We start from the raw sequence: 18,917 nt of genomic DNA on the forward strand, positions 1-18,917 counted from the left end.
ATGCATAAGACTTCGTACAAACTTTCCGGCATGCGAGTCTTTCTGTTTCGCTGTTTGATCGAACAATCAGTAGGAGGAATATGGACAAAGGTTGGCACACGGATTGTCGAAAAATTCAAACTGCTCTTGGCTGCCGATTCCAAATATCATCAATCTCCAGGACAAGGAGGGAGCGACTGCCCCACATTATACAGTCTCCAGTCACGCTGGCTGCGGCACCGGACATTGCGTTGATGCAATTAGATATTATGCGAACTAGCTCATCATCACCATCAATACTTCATGTTCTCATGCCGTTCAATAATGTGTGAGAAGATGACTGGGGTTTACTGTATGTAGATAAACCATGGCCCAGCCAAATCAGTATATCTGTATACACTCATTCGTTTTTTCTCGAACCCTAATCACAAAAATACACTAATCAGGACTTGGATTTTTCTGAGCAATTCCTGTCGTTGAATTTTATATAGAAAATAACCAAAATTCCATCTCGCCCCACCTTCGAAAATCATCTAAGGTTATTGACAATCAATAATACGCAGTCTAGAACCACGTAAGGGCATCTTCATGGTCTATGATGTGCATGACGCCAAATCTCTTCATAGACGATCATCGTGACGTAAACACGGAGAAACTGTCCGGTGAGATTTGTATATATTCCTCCGTCATTAAGTTGTCCGTCTGAAAACGAAGATCAACCATTAATGACATCCGGAAATCAACTTGGCCAAAAGCTTTCGGTAGGAAACAAACCATGTCTGCCTCGATCACCACAGATGTCAGCAACTATGAGGCTCGGGGACATCCCACGATGAAAGCCTTGACCTGGCAAGGGAAGAATTCGGTCAAAGTCGGTCAGTCGTTACGACCTTCACTTCACTTTAACCATCTCAAAATAAATCCTGCTCATACAGTTTTTAATAGTGGAGACGGCTCGCCCGAAGATCATCGATGAAGGCGACGTTATACTTGAGGTGACGGGCAGCACCATTTGTGGGAGTGACTTGCACTTGTTCCACGGTATTTCGTGGCTTTATAACAGTTAATGAAGAGTTAGTGGATCTGCTGATGACCGATTTGTAGAGGCCATCCCAGATCTTCAGAAAGGTGATATCCTCGGCCACGAGTTCTGCGGTGTTGTCGCAAGCGTGGGGCCGGCAGTAAAGAAGGTTAAAGTAGGTGACCGCGTTGTGGCGTCCTTCCAAATTGCCTGCGGGGAGTGTTATTATTGCAAGAAGAAGTTGTCCTCAATGTGTGAGCGGACGAATTCGAACGAGAAGGCCGTTAAGCTGTATGGGCGTCGAACAGCCGGTATGTCTCCTCTTTAAATGGCTATGTTAATGTTAGCGGTGCTATCATGCTAAGCCCCACCTCAGGCATGTTTGGATACTCCCACTTCACGGGGGGCTTTGCCGGTGGGCAAGCGGAATATGTTCGTGTCCCTTACGGCGACGTGAACCTCCTTCATCTGCCTGACGATGTCCCCGATGAAAAAGGTCTTTACCTTTCCGATGTGCTGGGAACATCTTGGAACGCTGTTGTTGACACTGGGGTTGAAAAGGGCGACACTGTGGCAATTTGGGGAGCTGGCCCGGTTGGACAAATGGCAGCTGAATTCAGCTTCTTCAATGGTGCTAAAAGAGTCATTCTTATTGACGGTGGCCATGGAAAATGGCGACTAGACTTTGTTAAGAAGATTCTACCCAACCTCGAGACTATTGAGTATACAAATCTCCCGAAGGGCGAGTCTGTTACCTCAACTCTGAAGAAAATGTGCGACGGCCGCGGACCTGATGTGGCGATTGAGTGCGCCGCTGGTGAGTATTCAAAAGGGTGGGCTCATTACTTTGAGAGATTACTAGGCATGGAAACTGACACATCTGAACTCATCAACGAAATGATTACCTCTGTTCGTGGGTTCGGGCGTTGTGGTGTCACGGGCGTATATGCCGGTTATGTGAGTGATACATTTCCAATGGCAAAACAATTGCGCTGACATGACAATGCAGTGCAATCACTTCAACATCGGTTCCTTAATGGAGACCGGGATCCATCTCGCTGGCAATGGACAAGCCCCCGTGCAAAAGTACTGGAATAACCTCTTAAAGCTTATTCAGCAGGAGCAGATTCACCCCTTGCATATGGTTACCCACCGGTTCAAGCTCGAGGATATGGAGACAGTCTATGATTTATTCAATAAGCGTGAACCGTCTATTCAGAAGGTTTTCATCCAGACAAAGTTTTCCGCACCTCCTGCACCAGGAGCTCCTACGTTAACAGCCCTCTGAGCTGCCTTGTGCTAGATAAAAGTTTTCATAACAAGTTCCAATGTCTGACATGGGCTTCATATCTGAAACATCGTTTTTAGCTCGGCTCTCAATAATAAAATTGGGGAAAGTGTTACGGGCCAATCAAAAAGATCAATTCAATACATACTGACGAAGCTAGAGAGGAAAAGGAGTGTGTTCAGATAAACACGCTCGCACTCCTTGCCACAACTCTCTCCCAGAATCGTCCCAAGCTCTGTCCAGATTCCCAGTCCACCCCTACTCGTAACAGAAAGTCTACCATGAATTCGAAGGAGCGTGCTACATAACTTCGCTACTCTGTTTCTTATGGAACTTAAAGCTCAGGTAAGAAGTTGAAACTCGGCATGAAGTAACCTTCCTCAGAGGAGAGAAGAATATGGGGAGAGCAAGCAAGCACACGTAGTAGAAGAGGCCCTTATTGGACTCTTATGTATTAGAAAAACTGCGTTGCTTGCCATGTTTGAAGTAGTGCGCACGGTCATATTCGCAGATAGATGACTCCGCGGACTTTTAAAATCTTTGACTAATTGACAAGATCTAACAGACTTAACATGGTTAACTTCATACCCTGCGGTTCAAGCGATACACCCCTGCCATGTAACCTAAGCCTCATGCAGCGACAGAGTCAAGTCCTGACCGATGACCTTTCCACCTTCCAGTCGCACCTGCTCGATGGGCTGAAACACGAAAAAGACACGTAAAACACCAGAATTTTCATTCTTTTCCGTCACATTCCGCCAAGAATGAGCTGTACCTCGTTGAACAAATACATCGCCCTTTGACAATAACTTTTTCACACCAGAATCAAGGACTAATTCTGTAGTGCCATCAATTATGACACCATAGTCGAGGGTCGCTGTTCGGTGCATTGGGACTACTGAACCTGGAGGCACCTCAATAATTGTGCAGGAGGTGCCGTTCGGCGGATTCAAAGGCGATGGATCCGAAAGCTGGGAGTGATAGTGCTTGATGTCGAGGTTGGCTTTGGACTCCGGGACTGCAGAAGTTGGAGGGGAAAGCCCTTGTACAGGAAATGTACTTGTGTTATAGGCCAGAGCATAGTCTGATGTTGTGGGTTTACCAGGTGGAACGGGGAAACCAGTAAATGATACCTGCTCCCCTACCGCGTCGCTAAATATAGCTCGACCGCTGGCAGCATCATGCGTTGTTATGATCCGACGAAGCGGCTTGGGCTGTATTCGTCCGGCTGACATATTGATGTCAATGTCAAGAAAGAAACGGCGGGATACTTTAGAGTATAAGTAGAAAGACTGAGGAGTATTCCAATCGATGTTTATTATATTATCAGAAGCATATGACTCAAATGTTAGATCATCGTAAAATTAATGAGTTAATGATGAATCCATGTTCTCGTCATAGGATGAGGGTGTCATTGTGACTTTCAATTCACCATTGATCACCTTACCAAGGTCTGGAGACCCAACGAATGCTTATGTATTACTGAAAGGACTGACAGTCATTTTTTTATCTTAAGATCATCGTGGCATCAGTCGAACTATTTATGGGGTTTCGTACGTTCAGCAAAGTCTTGGAGACAGCTTTACCGTACTGTGTCACTTGGACATAGAACAGTCCTTGATTTGCCTATCCGTTACGACACATTGGTTTTGTTGTCTACGAACGGCGACTATGGTATTGTGCATCTACTATTGAGCTTCCTATTACTCCCGAGGCTTGTACTGACTGTGTAGGCGTCGGTATCGTAGCCCAGGACGCAAATAAATCCCGTAGTTTCTCTGGGGCTTTGAGTACGACTTCACCTACACCCACATCGACGTCATGCTACCAACATCCTTTGGATGATATCCCCTTTGAGAACCCCGAAACCATGTTGTATCGGTCTTGGATCCGGATGGTGGATTGCTGTCCAAGGTTTGTCAAGTGTTGTCCCTATAAAACTTACTCTTTAGTAATAAAAATCTCACGCTGGCCGAGTCGTCTGGTACGTCGGCAATTTCTCGTGAGGCCTGAGCGCCCCGAAAGCGCGATTGGCATCCCATGCGGAGAAAACAATCCTTGCAGTGCTATATATTGGCCAGCGAAAATTTGGATAGCAATCTTTGACAGCATGTAGATACTCAGTCATCATTTGCTGATACAGTGCTAGTGGGGCCATATGGAACATTTGTAGCCAATGATGCTGGATCTATTCATAATCATTGCTCTTTCTTGTCGGTTTTTCTACTCTTTTAACTCGCAACTTCCCTTCCCTATCCCGTCTTTTCTAGAAGCAAAATCACCCGGCGTTTTTCGTTAGGAGGTGGGATGGTATGAATCCTATTCCCGCGGTTAGCTCCAAAGATTCATTTAGCATTATAGTACCAAATATGACATCTTTGAAGACCAGAAGCTGGACATGAGACAGTTGTACGAGTCCTGCTCAATGAAGGGGCTATAACAAACTTCAATGACTACTTTGGTGAAAATCCGCTATTGAAAACAGTGCTCGCCAGGAATGAGGCAGTGGCAAATATCCTACTCGCTGCTGGTGCTTGTATCAATTTCCAGGATGGGAACGGTAGAACACCACTTTCGTGGGCATTAGAAATCGGGCATGAGTCAATTATTATGAGATTAGTATATGATGAGTAGATTGAGATTGATTGCACCGACTATAATGGCCGCACCCCCTATTCATGGGCAGCGGAGAATGGTCATGCGCATGTCATTCGACTCATGCTTAAGACGAGGCAGGTCAACCCTGATTTCCGGGATGAATTTCATCGATCACCTCTGTTCTTGGCGGCTGAAAAAGGTCGCACCGACGTAGTAAGAGTACTCCTTGACTCTGGCCTTGTCAACCCCGACTCTCGAGATATTGAAGGTAGAAGCCCGAGAAAGGTCATGCCGATATTGTGCAACTCTTAGTTGTTCAAAGTACAGTCGAAATATGTTTGTTTGACAAATTTGGTCAGACGCCGTTCTCGAGGGTATTATCGCAAGGAAATATGGAAATTTTTCGAATTTTACAAGGTGCTGGCGAGCACGATAGAAAGTTACATAGTCTAGGCTTGAAGGAAGAGAATGACCCAGAGGAAAATATGTGGGCAAATGTAGAAACAGCCTAACAAGTGGTAAATCAGGGTCCTGGTGAAACTTCATCATGGAAGAAAAGCAAGGGCTCAGATGCAGATGCCATGCAACCCGTCAGAACCTCAAAAGCTGGTACACAACCATTGCCCTGGAAAAGAATCGACTCTGAATACGATACCATACGGGGAAACCCCGAGTATCAAACTCAGATCCTCCTCCTTGAGAATCAAAGGAGGAGATGATTAATGATGCAAGAGATTGACCAACAGGAAGACTATCAGTATCGATGTGCTGGAATTGAAGATGCTGTCAAAGGTCGAAACTCGCCTCCTTTCCAAACTAAACACATCATTAGCTCTAACAAGAATGGAATTTTGGGAATTTAAAATAAAAAAGCAAAGAGGTATCGTAATAACCCCTTAGAGTTATTTAGCTCTAATCTATTGATTTTACATGCCTTCAGTGTTGTACATTTCTGAAGTTTGACAATGAGCAGTTTCATGAGATTTCAAAACGGGACATAGTCTCATTTAGATTGTAATACTTTAATCAGGAGCCTAAGCAATCGATCAAAATTGATCATTTTCTTTTCTCGTATCTCTCTCGCTACCAAACTCTTTGAGTCAAAGTTATGGCTAAATGCAGACTCTCGGATCATAAACCGTCTTGGGGTCACACCAACAGGCCTCCAATGTATCTTGTCTCCCTGTTTGAGATATGAATAAAGTTTGTATTTTCACACGGCTTGGCCCGTAACAAAGCAGATCTCGAGCATCAGGTGCAAAAACTAGTTGTTGGGTCTCCGCTTCCAAGTTTGACTGTCGCTTCGGAGGATAAAGCCCGCCCCAAACGACAGTTTCACACAACCAAACAACAAACCTCAAATAACAATCACTAAGAAACTTCAAAGACCCTGGCAGAGAGTGTGCAAATATCAACCATCAGTCATCAGCCATGTCGATTTCCGTGTTCACCCTAACCGCTCTGTGTGTATGTATAAATATTTGGCTATCAGCTGTAGAAAAGTTATTGACAGTGTTGATTATCACAGGCAGCGCTCTACTACACCATAGCAATCGCATACAATCTCCTCATTAACCCACTTCGCCACATCCCTGGACCAAAACTCTACGCAATCTCCCATCTCCCGATCCTACGCCGCAACATCAATGGCACATGGTGCCTCTACGTCAGCAAACTACATGAAAAATATGGTCCAGTCATCCGTGTCAGTCCAAACGAAGTATTATTCATATCCCCCTCTGCATGGAATACCATTTGGCGGAGCAAAGGAACCCGCTCGTTCGAGAAAGATCCGCTCAATTACCCCCCTACCCTGACAGGAGTCGACAACATGCTCATCGCCAACTCAAAAGCCCATCTTCGCATGCGCCGCGCACTGAATCCTGCGTTCACTGATGGAGCAATCCTAGAGCAGGAACGAGACATTCAGAAATTCACAAACTCGCTCGTCTCGAAATTAAAACAAAAAGCGGCCTCAGGTACCCCTATTGATATGCAGCAATGGTTTAGCCTTTACACCTTTGATTTGGTCGGGAAATTGTTGTATTCTCGGCCCTTTGGATGCTTGCAAAGTGAAGAGCATCATCCATACGTTGCCATGATCTATGATTTGATAACGATGGTTCCGTATCTCAGTATCTTCTCACGTTTAACTGTTTTCCAGCTCCTGATCAAAGGATGGAATATGGATGGACTGACTTGGCTGGCGAGATATTTTATTCCCAAGAAGACATACAATGCGTTTAAAGAATTACTTATGTTTACATTCTATGCAACTAAGGAAAGTGTTCACAGAAGAGACACCCGCAGACGTGACTGGATCTCCTACTTCCTTCGAAATAACGGAGAGTCCACCATGAGCGTTGACGAACTTGGCGAAACTTCGGCTATCTTGTTCATTGCGGGAAGCGAATCTGTTGCTTCGACTGTTACCTCCACGCTATGGTTTCTTATGCAAAATCCCATCTCGTATCAGACACTAGTTGAAGAGATTCGCACATCTTTTCGTGATGAATCTGAAATCACCATAACAGCATTAAAGAAACTGCCATATCTCACTGCAGTGCTCGAGGAAACTATGCGCCTTCGACACCCGACTCCGCCTGGATTTGCCAGGACCGTTCCCAAAGATGGTGCATATATCGATGGCTATTTCATCCCAGAAAACGTGAGTTCGATGATCCTAACCTATACATTCAAGAGACACCCTGCTTATAAACCCATCTTTACAGACAAAAGTATCAATAAATAGCATGGCAGCTAACACATCACCACTCCATTTCAACCACCCTCACAAATACGCGCCAGAGCGCTGGCTTAGATATCCCGGCTTCGAAAACGACCAACTCGTAGCCTCCCAGCCATTCTATGCCGGGCCTCGTGATTGTATTGGGAAAGGGTATGTACATCATCCTATCAACTAGTTTTTATTTGAAATCTAAAAATGTCAAACAGCCTTGCCTGGGCCGAAATGCGTGTGCTCATCTCCAAGTTCTTTTGGAACTTCGATGTTGAGCTTTTGCCTGAGAGCTCCGGCTGGGATCAACAAAAGGTATACATCATCTGGGAGAAAAAGCCACTTTGGGTAAAACTTGCGCCTGTCAAGAAGGGATAGGAGATGAGAGCTAGTAGATGTAGTCGGGGATGTTACATGGGCCATAGGACTTGGCGTTCAACCGTTCTATCGGTTGGCGGTGTATGCTCTTGTAGCGGAACGTCTAATGCTGATATATCATTCATATGCAACCTAATCCCATCTATGCTCAATGAAGAGGAAATCGTTAAGTTAGCTAGTTGTTTGTATTATACATTCAAGCAAGCATTCTATTCTGCCTCATCTGCCTCGTCGTCAACATCGATGGATTCAACTAGGAGGTTACCACTCCGTCCAATCCTTTCTTTCACACTTCCACCATCTCCAACTTCGTAGACAGTACGAGGCATGGGCAATACCAATCTAAATCCATATTTATGCTCGAACCCTTCCGGCTCTGGCACGGACTCAGATTCTTGGGCAGTCTGCAGTAAATCATAGCATTCGACAAAGGCATAGACTTCCTCGAGCTCGGCATCAGCGAGGAACTTCCGAATCACACGCTCACCTGAGGGCAGCCGAATACTGATGCGGACGATATCCTTGACATCGGCTCCAGGTTCAGCGGGTAGAGATTGCGCACGCCATTTCTTCCACTGTTGGAAATCGCTGGCTCGCTTTTCTTCGGCCGCGATACGTGCGGCTTCTTCGGCCTCGGCGCGCTGTTGTGCAGCTTCCGCTTCGCGGCGCTGGCGTGCTCGTTCACGGTCTTGGGCTAGAGATCGTTCATAGGCAGAGTCTTGTTCCTGGCGCAAGGTCCGGGAAGCCTGTTGCTCGGCTCGCCGGGAGCGTACACGGTCAAGAGGATCTTTGTTTTGGGATATAACGGTACGGAGTTTTGATAGAAATTCTGAAGGGGTTGTATTTCCAGGGATTCTGCCAATATTGGACATGGCATTGGAGCCGGTGTTTGGTGTATGGACAACCACGGAGGCGAATGGGAACTTGGTGCAGCGCAAGGAATTGGCGACCTGGAACGCTTCCGAGTCTTGAACATTGCCTCCCCACAATAGAATCTCATTGCTGGGATCATTTATGTATTCTGCAACTTCGTTCGATAGTAAGGTTTCCTTGACCCAGGTGGTCGTATCATCATGCTCTGGTGACAACAAGACTACTACAAGAAACTTTAATTCTCGATGGGCTCGCTCCAGTGCCATGTTATAGCCATTCTCCATAAAGGGTAAAGGGTGACTTCCATATTCTTCCTCAAACTCTCGAATGAATCGAGCAGCTGTGTCTTTCGGGCCCAATGCCCTCCGGCCGCTTGTATTTCGAGTGCCCTGTAAGGACGAGTTTGTAGCGATATTGAGCCATCGTGGCAAGAAGGGGAATAGAGTCCCGAAAAGACGGAAAGAGCTGAACAGAATACGGTAGAGTAGATTGAACGGTGAGAATAACAAGCTCAGTATTAAAGGAGGTCGGAAAGCTGGTTGATCCTCGGGTTGCGTATCAATGCGAGGAGCGGGCTGGAGACCAGTCGTTTGGGTTGGCTGAGGAGGGGAGCGCGGGGGCGGACCATCATCATCATCGTACATCAGGTTCTGGGTGCGTCGGATATCCTGTGGAGCGTTCAGAGCAGCGCGGGCTTCCTCGACTGGATCAGGGCCCTCGCCGTCGAAGAACTTGGAAATGGCGATCTGGATCGGAAGAAGCGTCGTCGTTAGCACATGGACAGCACTCTGGTGGCATGGCTGAGCTTACCTGGACATTCCATTGTGATCGCTGAAGCAAAGGGATAGCTGAAACGGGTTCTTGGCCAGTCACGGTCATGTAAGTTTGAAGAGCCGTCTGCTGGTTCTCGGACAGCTCGCCAGTGTCGGCTGCACCGTTGGCTGAGGACATGGTGAGCAAGTCGCACTATTGGAGTGCGCACTCCATATGCTGGATTGACGGCGCCAATCAACACTTTCGACGACTGGGCTGCTGGTATTATCGAAAGGGACTGGAAATGCGCAGGGGGTACATAGGTATGGGATGCTGGCCAGAACAAGAGAGGGCAGAGAACAACGACGAATGGGTTGGTGTTAAGGCGAGCTTGCAGCTTCTGGCCCGTGCGCGATGACGCTGTGCCACAGCCATCAGGCTGCAGTCCGAGTTCAGCCTCGACAAGAACGATATCAATGTATATGCCATGATATTAATAACTCGAGGTGCTTACTACGCCATCTGGAGTACTCGGCACAACGGACTGTTTTTTCCCAGTCCAGATACTTTATATTCACGTCTTGCAGCTGTCTAAGCTGGCCGGCCATAAACTGTTGCCACAGATTCCTCGAGTCCAGGATTGGAGTGGACACATCATCCCGGCCTGCAGCAGCCAAGGCACATCGCGTACAACCAAGCACACATCAATCTACTTGTCTCAACCTCAGCTCAGCGCCTGAGCAGTGTAATAACGAAATAAACCAGCCCACGCCTAGGACACAGCCCAGGCTCCGGCGACGGCCCACCCGCCCGCGCTCCGTAATCGTAGTCGTCATTAGCTAGTGCCAATGTTAATGTGAATGGCAATGCGTCCCCCACCGCTGCTGTTCCTCCTTCATTCATATCAAGACCTCCGCGAGAGCTCTCTTGCTGCTGGCATTGCGTCGTCCCTTGACGTCCCCGGTGGCAGCCGATCGGCCCTTGTTATTCTTACCTCTCTTGTTATCGCCTTCTGGACTGAGCAGGCAACCCCAAGCCGCCTCCCTCTAGATAGCGTTATAATTTAGTACGACACGACTTCCACGCAAAGAGGAATGCACGATCCTCCCAACTTCCACCGCTCCCCGATTCTCCTGTGTGTCGAGTCCATGGATACCGTCTAGCGCTGAGATCCGGCGCCTCTGATCTTTCAATAAAACCATGGCTTCCGCGACCAAGTCGGGGTTGGACGATTCACGTCGCAGCTTAGGATCACCGAAGCTGCGAGGACGAGGTCGGTTCCCCCTGCAACCCATGCCTTTCTGGTGTCGTGCTTCGCTAACTCAGGCTGTGGAAGCAGAGAACACGAAAGATACTTTATGTCGAAATATCACCATATACGGGAAATGTCGATTCGAGGATAAGGGTACGCGTGCTCGGCGGAGGTGTCGCAACGTGTTGGGACGGAAGCTGATGTCGGGTTCTTGCTCTAGGCTGCGCATTCAATCACGACCCTCAAAAACTTTACAATGCGAATCAAAATGATAGGTTGGGAGCCTTGTTTGTTTGAATGCTACTTACTCCAAGATCTCGGTCAAATCGAAGCACGAGCTGATATGGGGGTCCCAATTATCACAGCAAAAAAAGATTAAATGTCGACTCTCCCAGTTTCACCCCGGCCGTTATTGGAGCCAATGGCTCGTCGTCGAAGAAGCCAAACTCCATCTCGCCCAAAGCCGCCGTCGCGGCTCCGTTTCTCCCCAAAGGTGCGGCATCGCATACTGGAATGCTTGTCGTTGGATAGCTTTTGCTGATCGTCTTCCTAGCTTCTGGCACGAGCACGCCGCCGATACGCCCTGACACAGCGTCTTCAGATTGGACAGTGGCGGAAGTGCCCGATTTTGTCCCTCAAGGACTCGATGCATCTCAGGTGGTGAGTAGGATAGTGAATCTTTTGATCGATTGAGTGTGTCGGCGTGGTTGAAGGGTGGGAGTGACAGCGACTGCCTGGGTTGTCCTGGCAGGGTAGCAACTGCCTTCTGCCAAACTACTCCTGCTCCTCCACCCTCCCTTCTTGGCTTCTTCCCTATGTTTTCTCTTTCTCTTTCTCTTTCTCTTTCTCCTCTTCTGCTTCTTAGACTTGACATGCAACGCCTGCGTCTCCCTGAAGAACCATGGCGCAAGCAAGCACTGCAAAGCAAGATCCCTCTCAAGCAGGTGATTCCCCTACCAGTTTGAACGCCCGCGCCTCTTCATTCGAACCTGGTAGTCTTCGGTCAACCTCTCTGCCGTTGGGGTTCTCGCCTGATTCTGCTGCCACTGCTGAGCATCCCAGTCGATCATCACAGTCCCTTAACACTCCATCTCCCCTCCCCTCTCACTCTTCGCCCCATGAGTCGCGGCGTGTTCCCAAGCGAAGCCCTCATCCCATTTCTGCTTCTAGCATAAACCGTAACCCTGATTCCTGGTCTAGACGTGTCTTCTCCAGTATTGAAGATAGTCCTGACACTAGCCATTTCCCCCAATGCGAATCCTTACCTAGTCACTTCTTTCGTTCGTCTTCTTTGCGTGAGGCACAGACTTCATACCGCCGTTCCGTCTCTTTTCCATCTTCTCATCTCGTTCTGGCACCTGTTCTCTCGGGTCCTTCTACGTCCGAGTCAAATCGTTTCCTAACTGACCAAAACGAAATGCAGGTATCCTTGCAGGGCAATCCAAATGGCGTTCTCAACCCTGCAGCCGCCTACGACCCTTTTGTGACAACCCCGGGCTCTTTGGCCGCCAGTGGCAGTGTTACATCTCATCCTGTCCAGGGAAACCCCTATTCACACGACGCCGCAGCAGCTGTAGCTGCGTCCATGGGAGGCACGGCTTTCTTTTCAGGCCAAGCAGGCTTTCAGCAACCAGTCCAGTATCATCTTTATGCCCCCGTTGGTCCTCATAGTCAGAATATCCACCCCCATAACCGCAATGTTCACGATCTCTTTTTACCAAATGACTTCAGAGAAGAATTGCAGAAGAAAGCTGCTGCTACCCTGCAAACTCTACCGAGTAAGCTGTTTTCCCTTATGAGGAGCTTTAGCTGACTGGTCTTTTTAGATTCCTCTTTGCCCGCCCATGTCGACAACTTTCACTCGTTGGTACCTTTGGATTTGTCTCACCAGAAGAATGCATCTATATTCGGGTACCCTAGTTGGGTTTACAAAGCGCAATCTGGCAAGGATGGAAATTTCTACGCACTCCGTAGGCTTGAAGGATTTCGCCTGACAAACGAAAAAGCTATCCGATCCGTCCAGGCGTGGAAGAAGGTTACGAATGGCAGCGTTGTGACGGTACATGATGCTTTCACAACCCGAGTGTTTCAAGACAGCTCTTTAGTCTTCGTCATGGACTATCATCCCTTGTCCAAAACTCTTGCCGAGCAACATCTCGGAGCAGGCAGTCGTTATGCTGGGCGTGCCACCACGGCGATTCCTGAAGCAGTCATGTGGAGCTACGTTACGCAGATTGCTTCAGCATTGAAGGCAATTCACAGCGCCAAGCTTGCAGCCAGAATCATCGACCCGAGCAAAATTATTCTAACTGGCAAGAACCGTATCCGGTTAAGTGCTTGTGCAATTATGGATGTAGTGCAGCACGATACTCAGCGATCTATTGAAGATCTTCAACACCAAGACTTGGTTAATTTCGGACAGCTTATGCTCGCACTCGGAGCAAGCGCTTCTGGTGTGGTAGGTAGCCCAACAAAATCCATGGAGTACTTTAGTCGCGCATATAGCCCTCAGTTGAAGAACTCGGTGATATGGCTGCTCAATGCGATGCAGATGGACCAGGAACGCAACATCGATATATTCATCAGTGGAATATCTTCACAGCTTATATCTACATTTGATTCGGCACTTCACATGGACGACCAACTTACTTCGGACATCAGCCGAGAGCTTGAGAATGGACGGCTTGTTCGACTGTTGACCAAGTTGAATTTTGTCAACGAGAGACCTGAATACGAACATGACCGACAATGGTCTGAGAATGGAGAGCGCTACTTCCTCAAACTTTTCCGTGACTACGTTTTCCATCAAGTGGACAGCCAGAATTCGCCAGTGGTGGACCTGGGCCATGTCCTGAACTGCCTGAATAAACTCGATGCAGGCACCGAAGAGAAGGTGACGTTGATCAGTCGAGACGAACAGAGCTGTTTTATCGTGAGCTACAAGGAGCTCAAGAAGGCGTTGGAGTCTTCGTTCCAAGCTCTGATGAAGCCGACAAGACGGATGCACTAGTCATCCATTAACGCGGCCGGTGTTGCCGCACCTCAGCTATGAGGATATGCTGACAGTATAACTTAGTATAACTTTAGGCGGGCACTGAGATGCTTTGCTTGTTTGGTATATGAAGTATAAGAATTCCAGAATGTCTGGTACGTGTATTGGGGATTGCAGGAATATATTGTAGCTAGAGCTTGGTAACTTGATTGTTACGTCACGTATTTAGTAACTATAAATTTAAATTTCTATTCATTTTCTCATCGCCAGTCATTTCAAACAGTCATCAGCTGAGGTTCAAAGAAGCCATCACTCTTCCTGCTGCAAGAAGGGGTTTGCGATCTCCTCACTGCCATCGGCGGGCGAAATGAGCACGAGCAGAGTGCCGCGAGCGACTATCAAGCCAAGTGAACGGGTCGTCTCATTTCCAGACTCGTCTGTGATGATCAGCACATTCCTCATATAGTGGCGATATAAGATCAGAAATCTCACCTCGCATTGTTTCCTTAACATCGTCCAAGACAAGGTTCATCAGCTGATCATATCCTTTGAGTATACCGCTGACTAGGCAAGTTAGCATAAATAAGTGAGAGAGATATATATAAGAAAGGGCTAGGAAACTCACCCTCTCGTCCCCCGTTAAACTTGACATTCACCTCCTTGTCCATATACTTGGTCAAATCCAGGATGTTCTCCTTCTTGGGCTTCTCCTGCTGCGCGCCTGCGCCCGCACCGCCACTAGCACCGCCACCTCTGCTCTGCTGGGTGGAGTGGGCGCCACGACGGTCACCGCCTCCGCCTCGACCGCGCCCGCGGAATGAGCCTCGCTCAGACATAGAAGAATGATTGATTGAATAGGAGGAGGAAAGGAGAAAGGGTAGGGGAGCGACCGTGTCGCTGGGTCACTGTCTCTCTGTCTGTCTCTGTCGCCCTCTTGGGGTCAGGGTTGCCACTGTTCCCAATCAATGCTAATTCGTCGCTGCGGTTGCGTTTGCTTAGCGGAATCAGCGTAGAAGAGTTTGCCGGGTTTTTGGCGTGTGTGTCTGTGATGTACTAGGTAGACTCTGGAGGACTGTGGAGCGGACAGTCAGTGCTGGCCTAGCAAGGGGGGGAAGCTGGCGAATGAGGTGCAGTAGCTAGTCCTGGAGCGAGGGACGCGTGGTCGTACTGTTGTAGTATTAGTAGGTCCGTTACGGACTGGTGGTAGTAGAGATTTGGTGGTGCTGTGCGGCGGCAAAAAAGTCAGCCGGGGACGATACGTTACAGTACGGTACAGTAGAGATTGTAGGAGAGCTAGGGGGACAGAGCGCGCGGAGATAAAGGATTACCGAATCGATACCACGCCAAGGAACCGCCAATGAGCGTGTCCGAGCGTGCCGGGCTGTCCGGGCAGCGGAACTCCGCTCTACGCACTCTACATATTCTGGCTGCTACTCGCACTGCAGAACCATTGATGGTTGTAATATAGGTAGATATATGAATACACATCCTGTAGAAGTATTTGTGTCATAAATAATCAATCCGTGCCGAAGTTGTTAGCGCTGGCTAATCAGAGCTTATCGCAGCCCTAGCCTGGTCTGCGTGCCGACTGATCCATGTCCGCTCCGGGTCCCCCCCGATTCCACCCTTCCTTCCACCTTCCACCTTCCACCCCCCTCGATCTGCTCTCCTGCCTCGTTCGCATGCTCTACAAACTCACCACCTTTCAATGTCTGCCATTTCTTTTCGCTGGTATTTAGTTTCCTTGTGAATTGTTCGTCTGGACTATTTCTGACGTCTGTCAGCCCTTGCCAAGTCTGCTCGCTGCAGTCTCGTTGGGTATCGTGATTTTTTCTGCTCCACCCCAGTCGCCCGTGGCCGCATTGCTTTTGCTGCGGAACCACTTCCATTTTCTGGTGAAAAGCTGGAACTGGTGAAACTACTGGTCTTTTTTACGTCGGCCGGCCTCAATCTGATACTGTCGATAAGGATAAGGCAATTTTCGACGGCTGATACAGCTATGCAACGCAGTCTTGTCAACTGCCTTGAAGGTTGCTTGCTGTCAATGCCTGTCGCCAACCGCACATCTTGCAGTTAATAAACACCCCAGTTGATTTCCAACCCGGTGTTGCTATGGAGGCCAGATTCGCGACAGGCGACACATCGTCGCAAAAGCGACCGCGATCAACCTCGGGCGATTTCTCGCCGAATGTCTCCAAAGTCCCTAGAACCCAGTCGAATCACCTGCACATCAACTACCTAGCCCGCCAGTACCCGGACAACCTCCCTCTTGTCTCAACAGAAGACAGTCTACCGAATATCTTGCGCCTTATTGGGGAGTATGATGGCGTCCTGCAACGACACGAAAGCATCGCAGGAAACCTCGGCGCATGTCCCCTAGGCCCAATCCTGATGAAACGATTCGAGCGCTTGTTTGAGGGACCGCCGCGCGTGCTGAAATCAAACGGGAAAGAAGGTATTAATATTAGTTGGCTGGACGTCGTGGAGTTTGCGAAGAATAAACCCGATCAGTTCAACCTGGAAAAGACCCGGAATGGGGTGCGCGTTTGTCAGTTTTATACGAAACAATGCAGAGTGGAAATCTCGGAGGAGGACCATGTGTTGATTGCGTCGGGCATGCCTCAAAAATTGATCCCGCCTCAGCCGATTGATGAAGACGAAGAGAAAGAGGTCGGGTCGCTGGAAATTCTGGAGAAGAATCTTCAGCAGATTATTGCAATGACGGATTCTGGTGAGTACAAAGACAGTATAGAAGATATGATGGCTAACATTCTGCAGCTGCTGCACGCGCAAGGCAATTGAACCATCGTTTAGAAAGCCGCCGCAAAGCTATCATTACTCGCCGTGAAACTGACCGCAACAAAAACTCTCAAAGTCCGCCATTACCTGAAAACGCCTCTCCTGACAATTCTACTGGCTTGAACGGAACTACACATCCTCAATCTCCGCCCGGCTTTACTGCGGTCAATAGCAATGTCGCCAGAACAGCGGAGTCCGGCGAGCAGTCTTCCAGCCTTTCGTCCCACTTCATGCTATCTCACCCGAATACAGAAAACATCACTATCATCAACGGCACCAACATCAAAGGAGCTTCACCCGCAACTCGCGAGGAGCTTATGAAGAAATTCTTCACTACCGCGGACCGCACAGCCCGTGGTTTAGACGTCGAACCTGCATCATCATCATCATCATCATCATCCCTTTCAAAACAAGCCTCGCGCCATCGTCCCAGAGGCTCAGATGCATCATCTGACTTACCTGCTGCTGCTGTATTCGGCAGCTCTGCAGGACCAGGAACAGTAGCCATCCCGAACACACCATCATCTCTACTTCCACAACCGAAACCAATTAATCACTATGAGCGCGATGATGGAGGGCCCTTTAAAATGGAAATGGTAGCCCGCATGGACGAACTCCAACGCGGCGAACGGATACTCCCTCCTTGCGATCGCTGCCGTCGCCTTCATATGGACTGTCTCAAAAATCTAACCGCGTGCGTAGGCTGTACAAAGAAACACGCCAAATGCTCGTGGAAGGACGTCAAAGAGGATGAACTCCGCGACAGTCAACTGCGAGTCCAAACACGCGAGTTGGGTACACATGCCCCAAACAGCACCGAAACAAACAACCACAACCCCCACAATAGTCCTGACCACCGTGATACAGACCATCCACATATCCCGCCAAGCGTAACATCAGTCGCCAGCAGCGGACGCGCAGAGTCGACATCCAGTGTACCGATCCAGTCGGAAACGCTCGATCTACCACCCCTCCGCCGCACAAACAGCGAAATCCATGCTGTGATGTTAAACAATAACGATAGCAATCCGCACAACCATGACCAGGGTGGTTATGATCGGCGCAGTATACACCAACGAAGCATGGCCTCACACAGTAATCGCGATGAGGACGATAATCTGATTCAGGCAATTCGCGATACTGTGCAGTCATGGAAGTAAATTTTCTTCTTCTTCTTTGCTTGTGTTAATGATACCACTGTCTATATCTTCATACCTTGAAGTATACGAGCGTCTTGGTTGGCTTTTATAATGACCTTCTTGTATCTATTGCTCTTATGATATATTACGCCCTTCGCCTCTGTACATAAACCCAGCAATCTTACGTGCCATATACCTGACCAGATCTGCTCCTATATTTACGCTCACAATATCTATACGTACCACAGTCATTTTTACATATAACATTATTATCTAGTAGGAGCATCAAGCAAGGCCAAAGGGCATTCTAGACGCTAGATTTCTACCTACAACGACCCGACTAAATACTTCCTGAAGTGAGAAGGTGCTCAGCTGCGCTCTTCGATGCAGGACATAAGAAATCGGCGCAAATGGACAGAAGCAACTGAGATAGTCCATGTCAACGATGAAGACTGTGGAATTCCTAGTGGCTATACACATAAAATAACCTAATAGGTGGTGCATGATATAATCCTAGGACATATTGAACAGGTGCGTCAATATCTTGAATCGTCCAGAGTCACATATCTTCCTCCACGGCGTCAACTCTCGAAAAATCTGCTTTTCAACGCTAACGACGACTGTATTGATGACGATAAAAATGACGACGACGAGTCTCCGAATAAATACGTCGAAACATCTGCCAAAACCTGCCAACATCTGACCGCTTGCGAGAGGTATCCGCAAATGGTTGAGCTTCTCCCAGAAAAGGGAGCCGATCCAAATGCCAGGGACGTTGGTGATTGTGAATCATGCACAAAAGAGAAAAGTTAATTACATGTATACAGCCGCCTCTGCTATAGTTACATGTAGCAGCAGAGGTGAACAAGGAAATTCCTTATGGATACAAAGGATTGTTTCGTCACTCAGCTAGGAGATTTCCAGGTCGTCTTTACCGAGAGAGGGAACAGGATGCAAGGGAATTAATTCAGATGGGTTTCTGTGAAAGTAGGTTATGGTCTTAAAATCCAGCAGCTACATATATATTCAACCTTTCAATGTATTCTGCCTTATAAGCGTATTTTATGATCTCGTATGCATTCGAATGCCATCAATTCAACCGATTGTT

General features: G+C 48.1%; 7 protein-coding genes across 7 annotated transcripts; 4 read left to right on the top strand and 3 right to left on the bottom strand.

Moving 5' to 3' along the window:
* Nucleotides 1-754: 754 nt before the first annotated feature.
* BGW36DRAFT_449136 (alcohol dehydrogenase) lies at nucleotides 755-2,460 on the top strand (the record flags this gene model as incomplete). The annotated part of the gene is made up of 5 exons (XM_046221776.1): nucleotides 755-854; nucleotides 925-1,020; nucleotides 1,084-1,311; nucleotides 1,377-1,957; nucleotides 2,010-2,460. The coding sequence occupies 5 exons, from the start codon at nucleotides 755-757 to the stop codon at nucleotides 2,286-2,288; spliced, it is 1,284 nt and encodes a 427-aa protein (XP_046073470.1). The 3' UTR covers nucleotides 2,289-2,460.
* A 451-nt stretch (nucleotides 2,461-2,911) lies between these two features.
* On the bottom strand, nucleotides 2,912-3,523 carry BGW36DRAFT_426687 (cupin domain protein; the record flags this gene model as incomplete). Its single annotated transcript, XM_046220302.1, has 1 exon — nucleotides 2,912-3,523. The coding sequence occupies one exon, from the start codon at nucleotides 3,521-3,523 to the stop codon at nucleotides 2,912-2,914; it is 612 nt and encodes a 203-aa protein (XP_046073471.1).
* Nucleotides 3,524-6,317: 2,794 nt separating this feature from the next.
* On the top strand, nucleotides 6,318-8,001 carry BGW36DRAFT_426688 (cytochrome P450; the record flags this gene model as incomplete). Its single annotated transcript, XM_046220303.1, has 4 exons — nucleotides 6,318-6,353; nucleotides 6,415-7,554; nucleotides 7,619-7,785; nucleotides 7,842-8,001. The coding sequence occupies 4 exons, from the start codon at nucleotides 6,318-6,320 to the stop codon at nucleotides 7,999-8,001; spliced, it is 1,503 nt and encodes a 500-aa protein (XP_046073472.1).
* A 209-nt stretch (nucleotides 8,002-8,210) lies between these two features.
* Nucleotides 8,211-9,825, bottom strand: BGW36DRAFT_426689 (uncharacterized protein; the record flags this gene model as incomplete). Its single annotated transcript, XM_046220304.1, has 2 exons — nucleotides 8,211-9,620; nucleotides 9,685-9,825. 2 exons carry the CDS (start codon nucleotides 9,823-9,825, stop codon nucleotides 8,211-8,213), a joined length of 1,551 nt encoding a protein of 516 aa, XP_046073473.1.
* An 824-nt stretch (nucleotides 9,826-10,649) lies between these two features.
* BGW36DRAFT_153751 (putative poly(A)-binding protein-dependent poly(A) ribonuclease) lies at nucleotides 10,650-14,091 on the top strand. Its single transcript, XM_046209536.1, has 8 exons — nucleotides 10,650-10,900; nucleotides 10,967-11,032; nucleotides 11,100-11,154; nucleotides 11,245-11,372; nucleotides 11,433-11,539; nucleotides 11,821-11,823; nucleotides 12,303-12,657; nucleotides 12,706-14,091. The coding sequence occupies exons 1-8, from the start codon at nucleotides 10,828-10,830 to the stop codon at nucleotides 13,887-13,889; spliced, it is 1,971 nt and encodes a 656-aa protein (XP_046073474.1). The 5' UTR covers nucleotides 10,650-10,827; the 3' UTR covers nucleotides 13,890-14,091.
* Nucleotides 14,089-14,497, bottom strand: BGW36DRAFT_377115 (uncharacterized protein). Its single transcript, XM_046215965.1, has 2 exons — nucleotides 14,364-14,497; nucleotides 14,089-14,308 (listed from the first exon to the last, which is right to left on the bottom strand). The coding sequence occupies exons 1-2, from the start codon at nucleotides 14,449-14,451 to the stop codon at nucleotides 14,181-14,183; spliced, it is 216 nt and encodes a 71-aa protein (XP_046073475.1). The 5' UTR covers nucleotides 14,452-14,497; the 3' UTR covers nucleotides 14,089-14,180.
* Nucleotides 14,498-15,872: 1,375 nt separating this feature from the next.
* Nucleotides 15,873-17,887, top strand: BGW36DRAFT_153769 (uncharacterized protein). Its single transcript, XM_046209537.1, has 2 exons — nucleotides 15,873-16,602; nucleotides 16,650-17,887. Exons 1-2 carry the CDS (start codon nucleotides 15,984-15,986, stop codon nucleotides 17,828-17,830), a joined length of 1,800 nt encoding a protein of 599 aa, XP_046073476.1. The 5' UTR covers nucleotides 15,873-15,983; the 3' UTR covers nucleotides 17,831-17,887.
* Nucleotides 17,888-18,917: the final 1,030 nt, after the last annotated feature.

Source organism: Talaromyces proteolyticus (assembly GCF_021365285.1).
Source record: "Talaromyces proteolyticus strain PMI_201 chromosome Unknown BGW36scaffold_5, whole genome shotgun sequence".
Classification (NCBI taxonomy): domain Eukaryota; kingdom Fungi; phylum Ascomycota; class Eurotiomycetes; order Eurotiales; family Trichocomaceae; genus Talaromyces; species Talaromyces proteolyticus.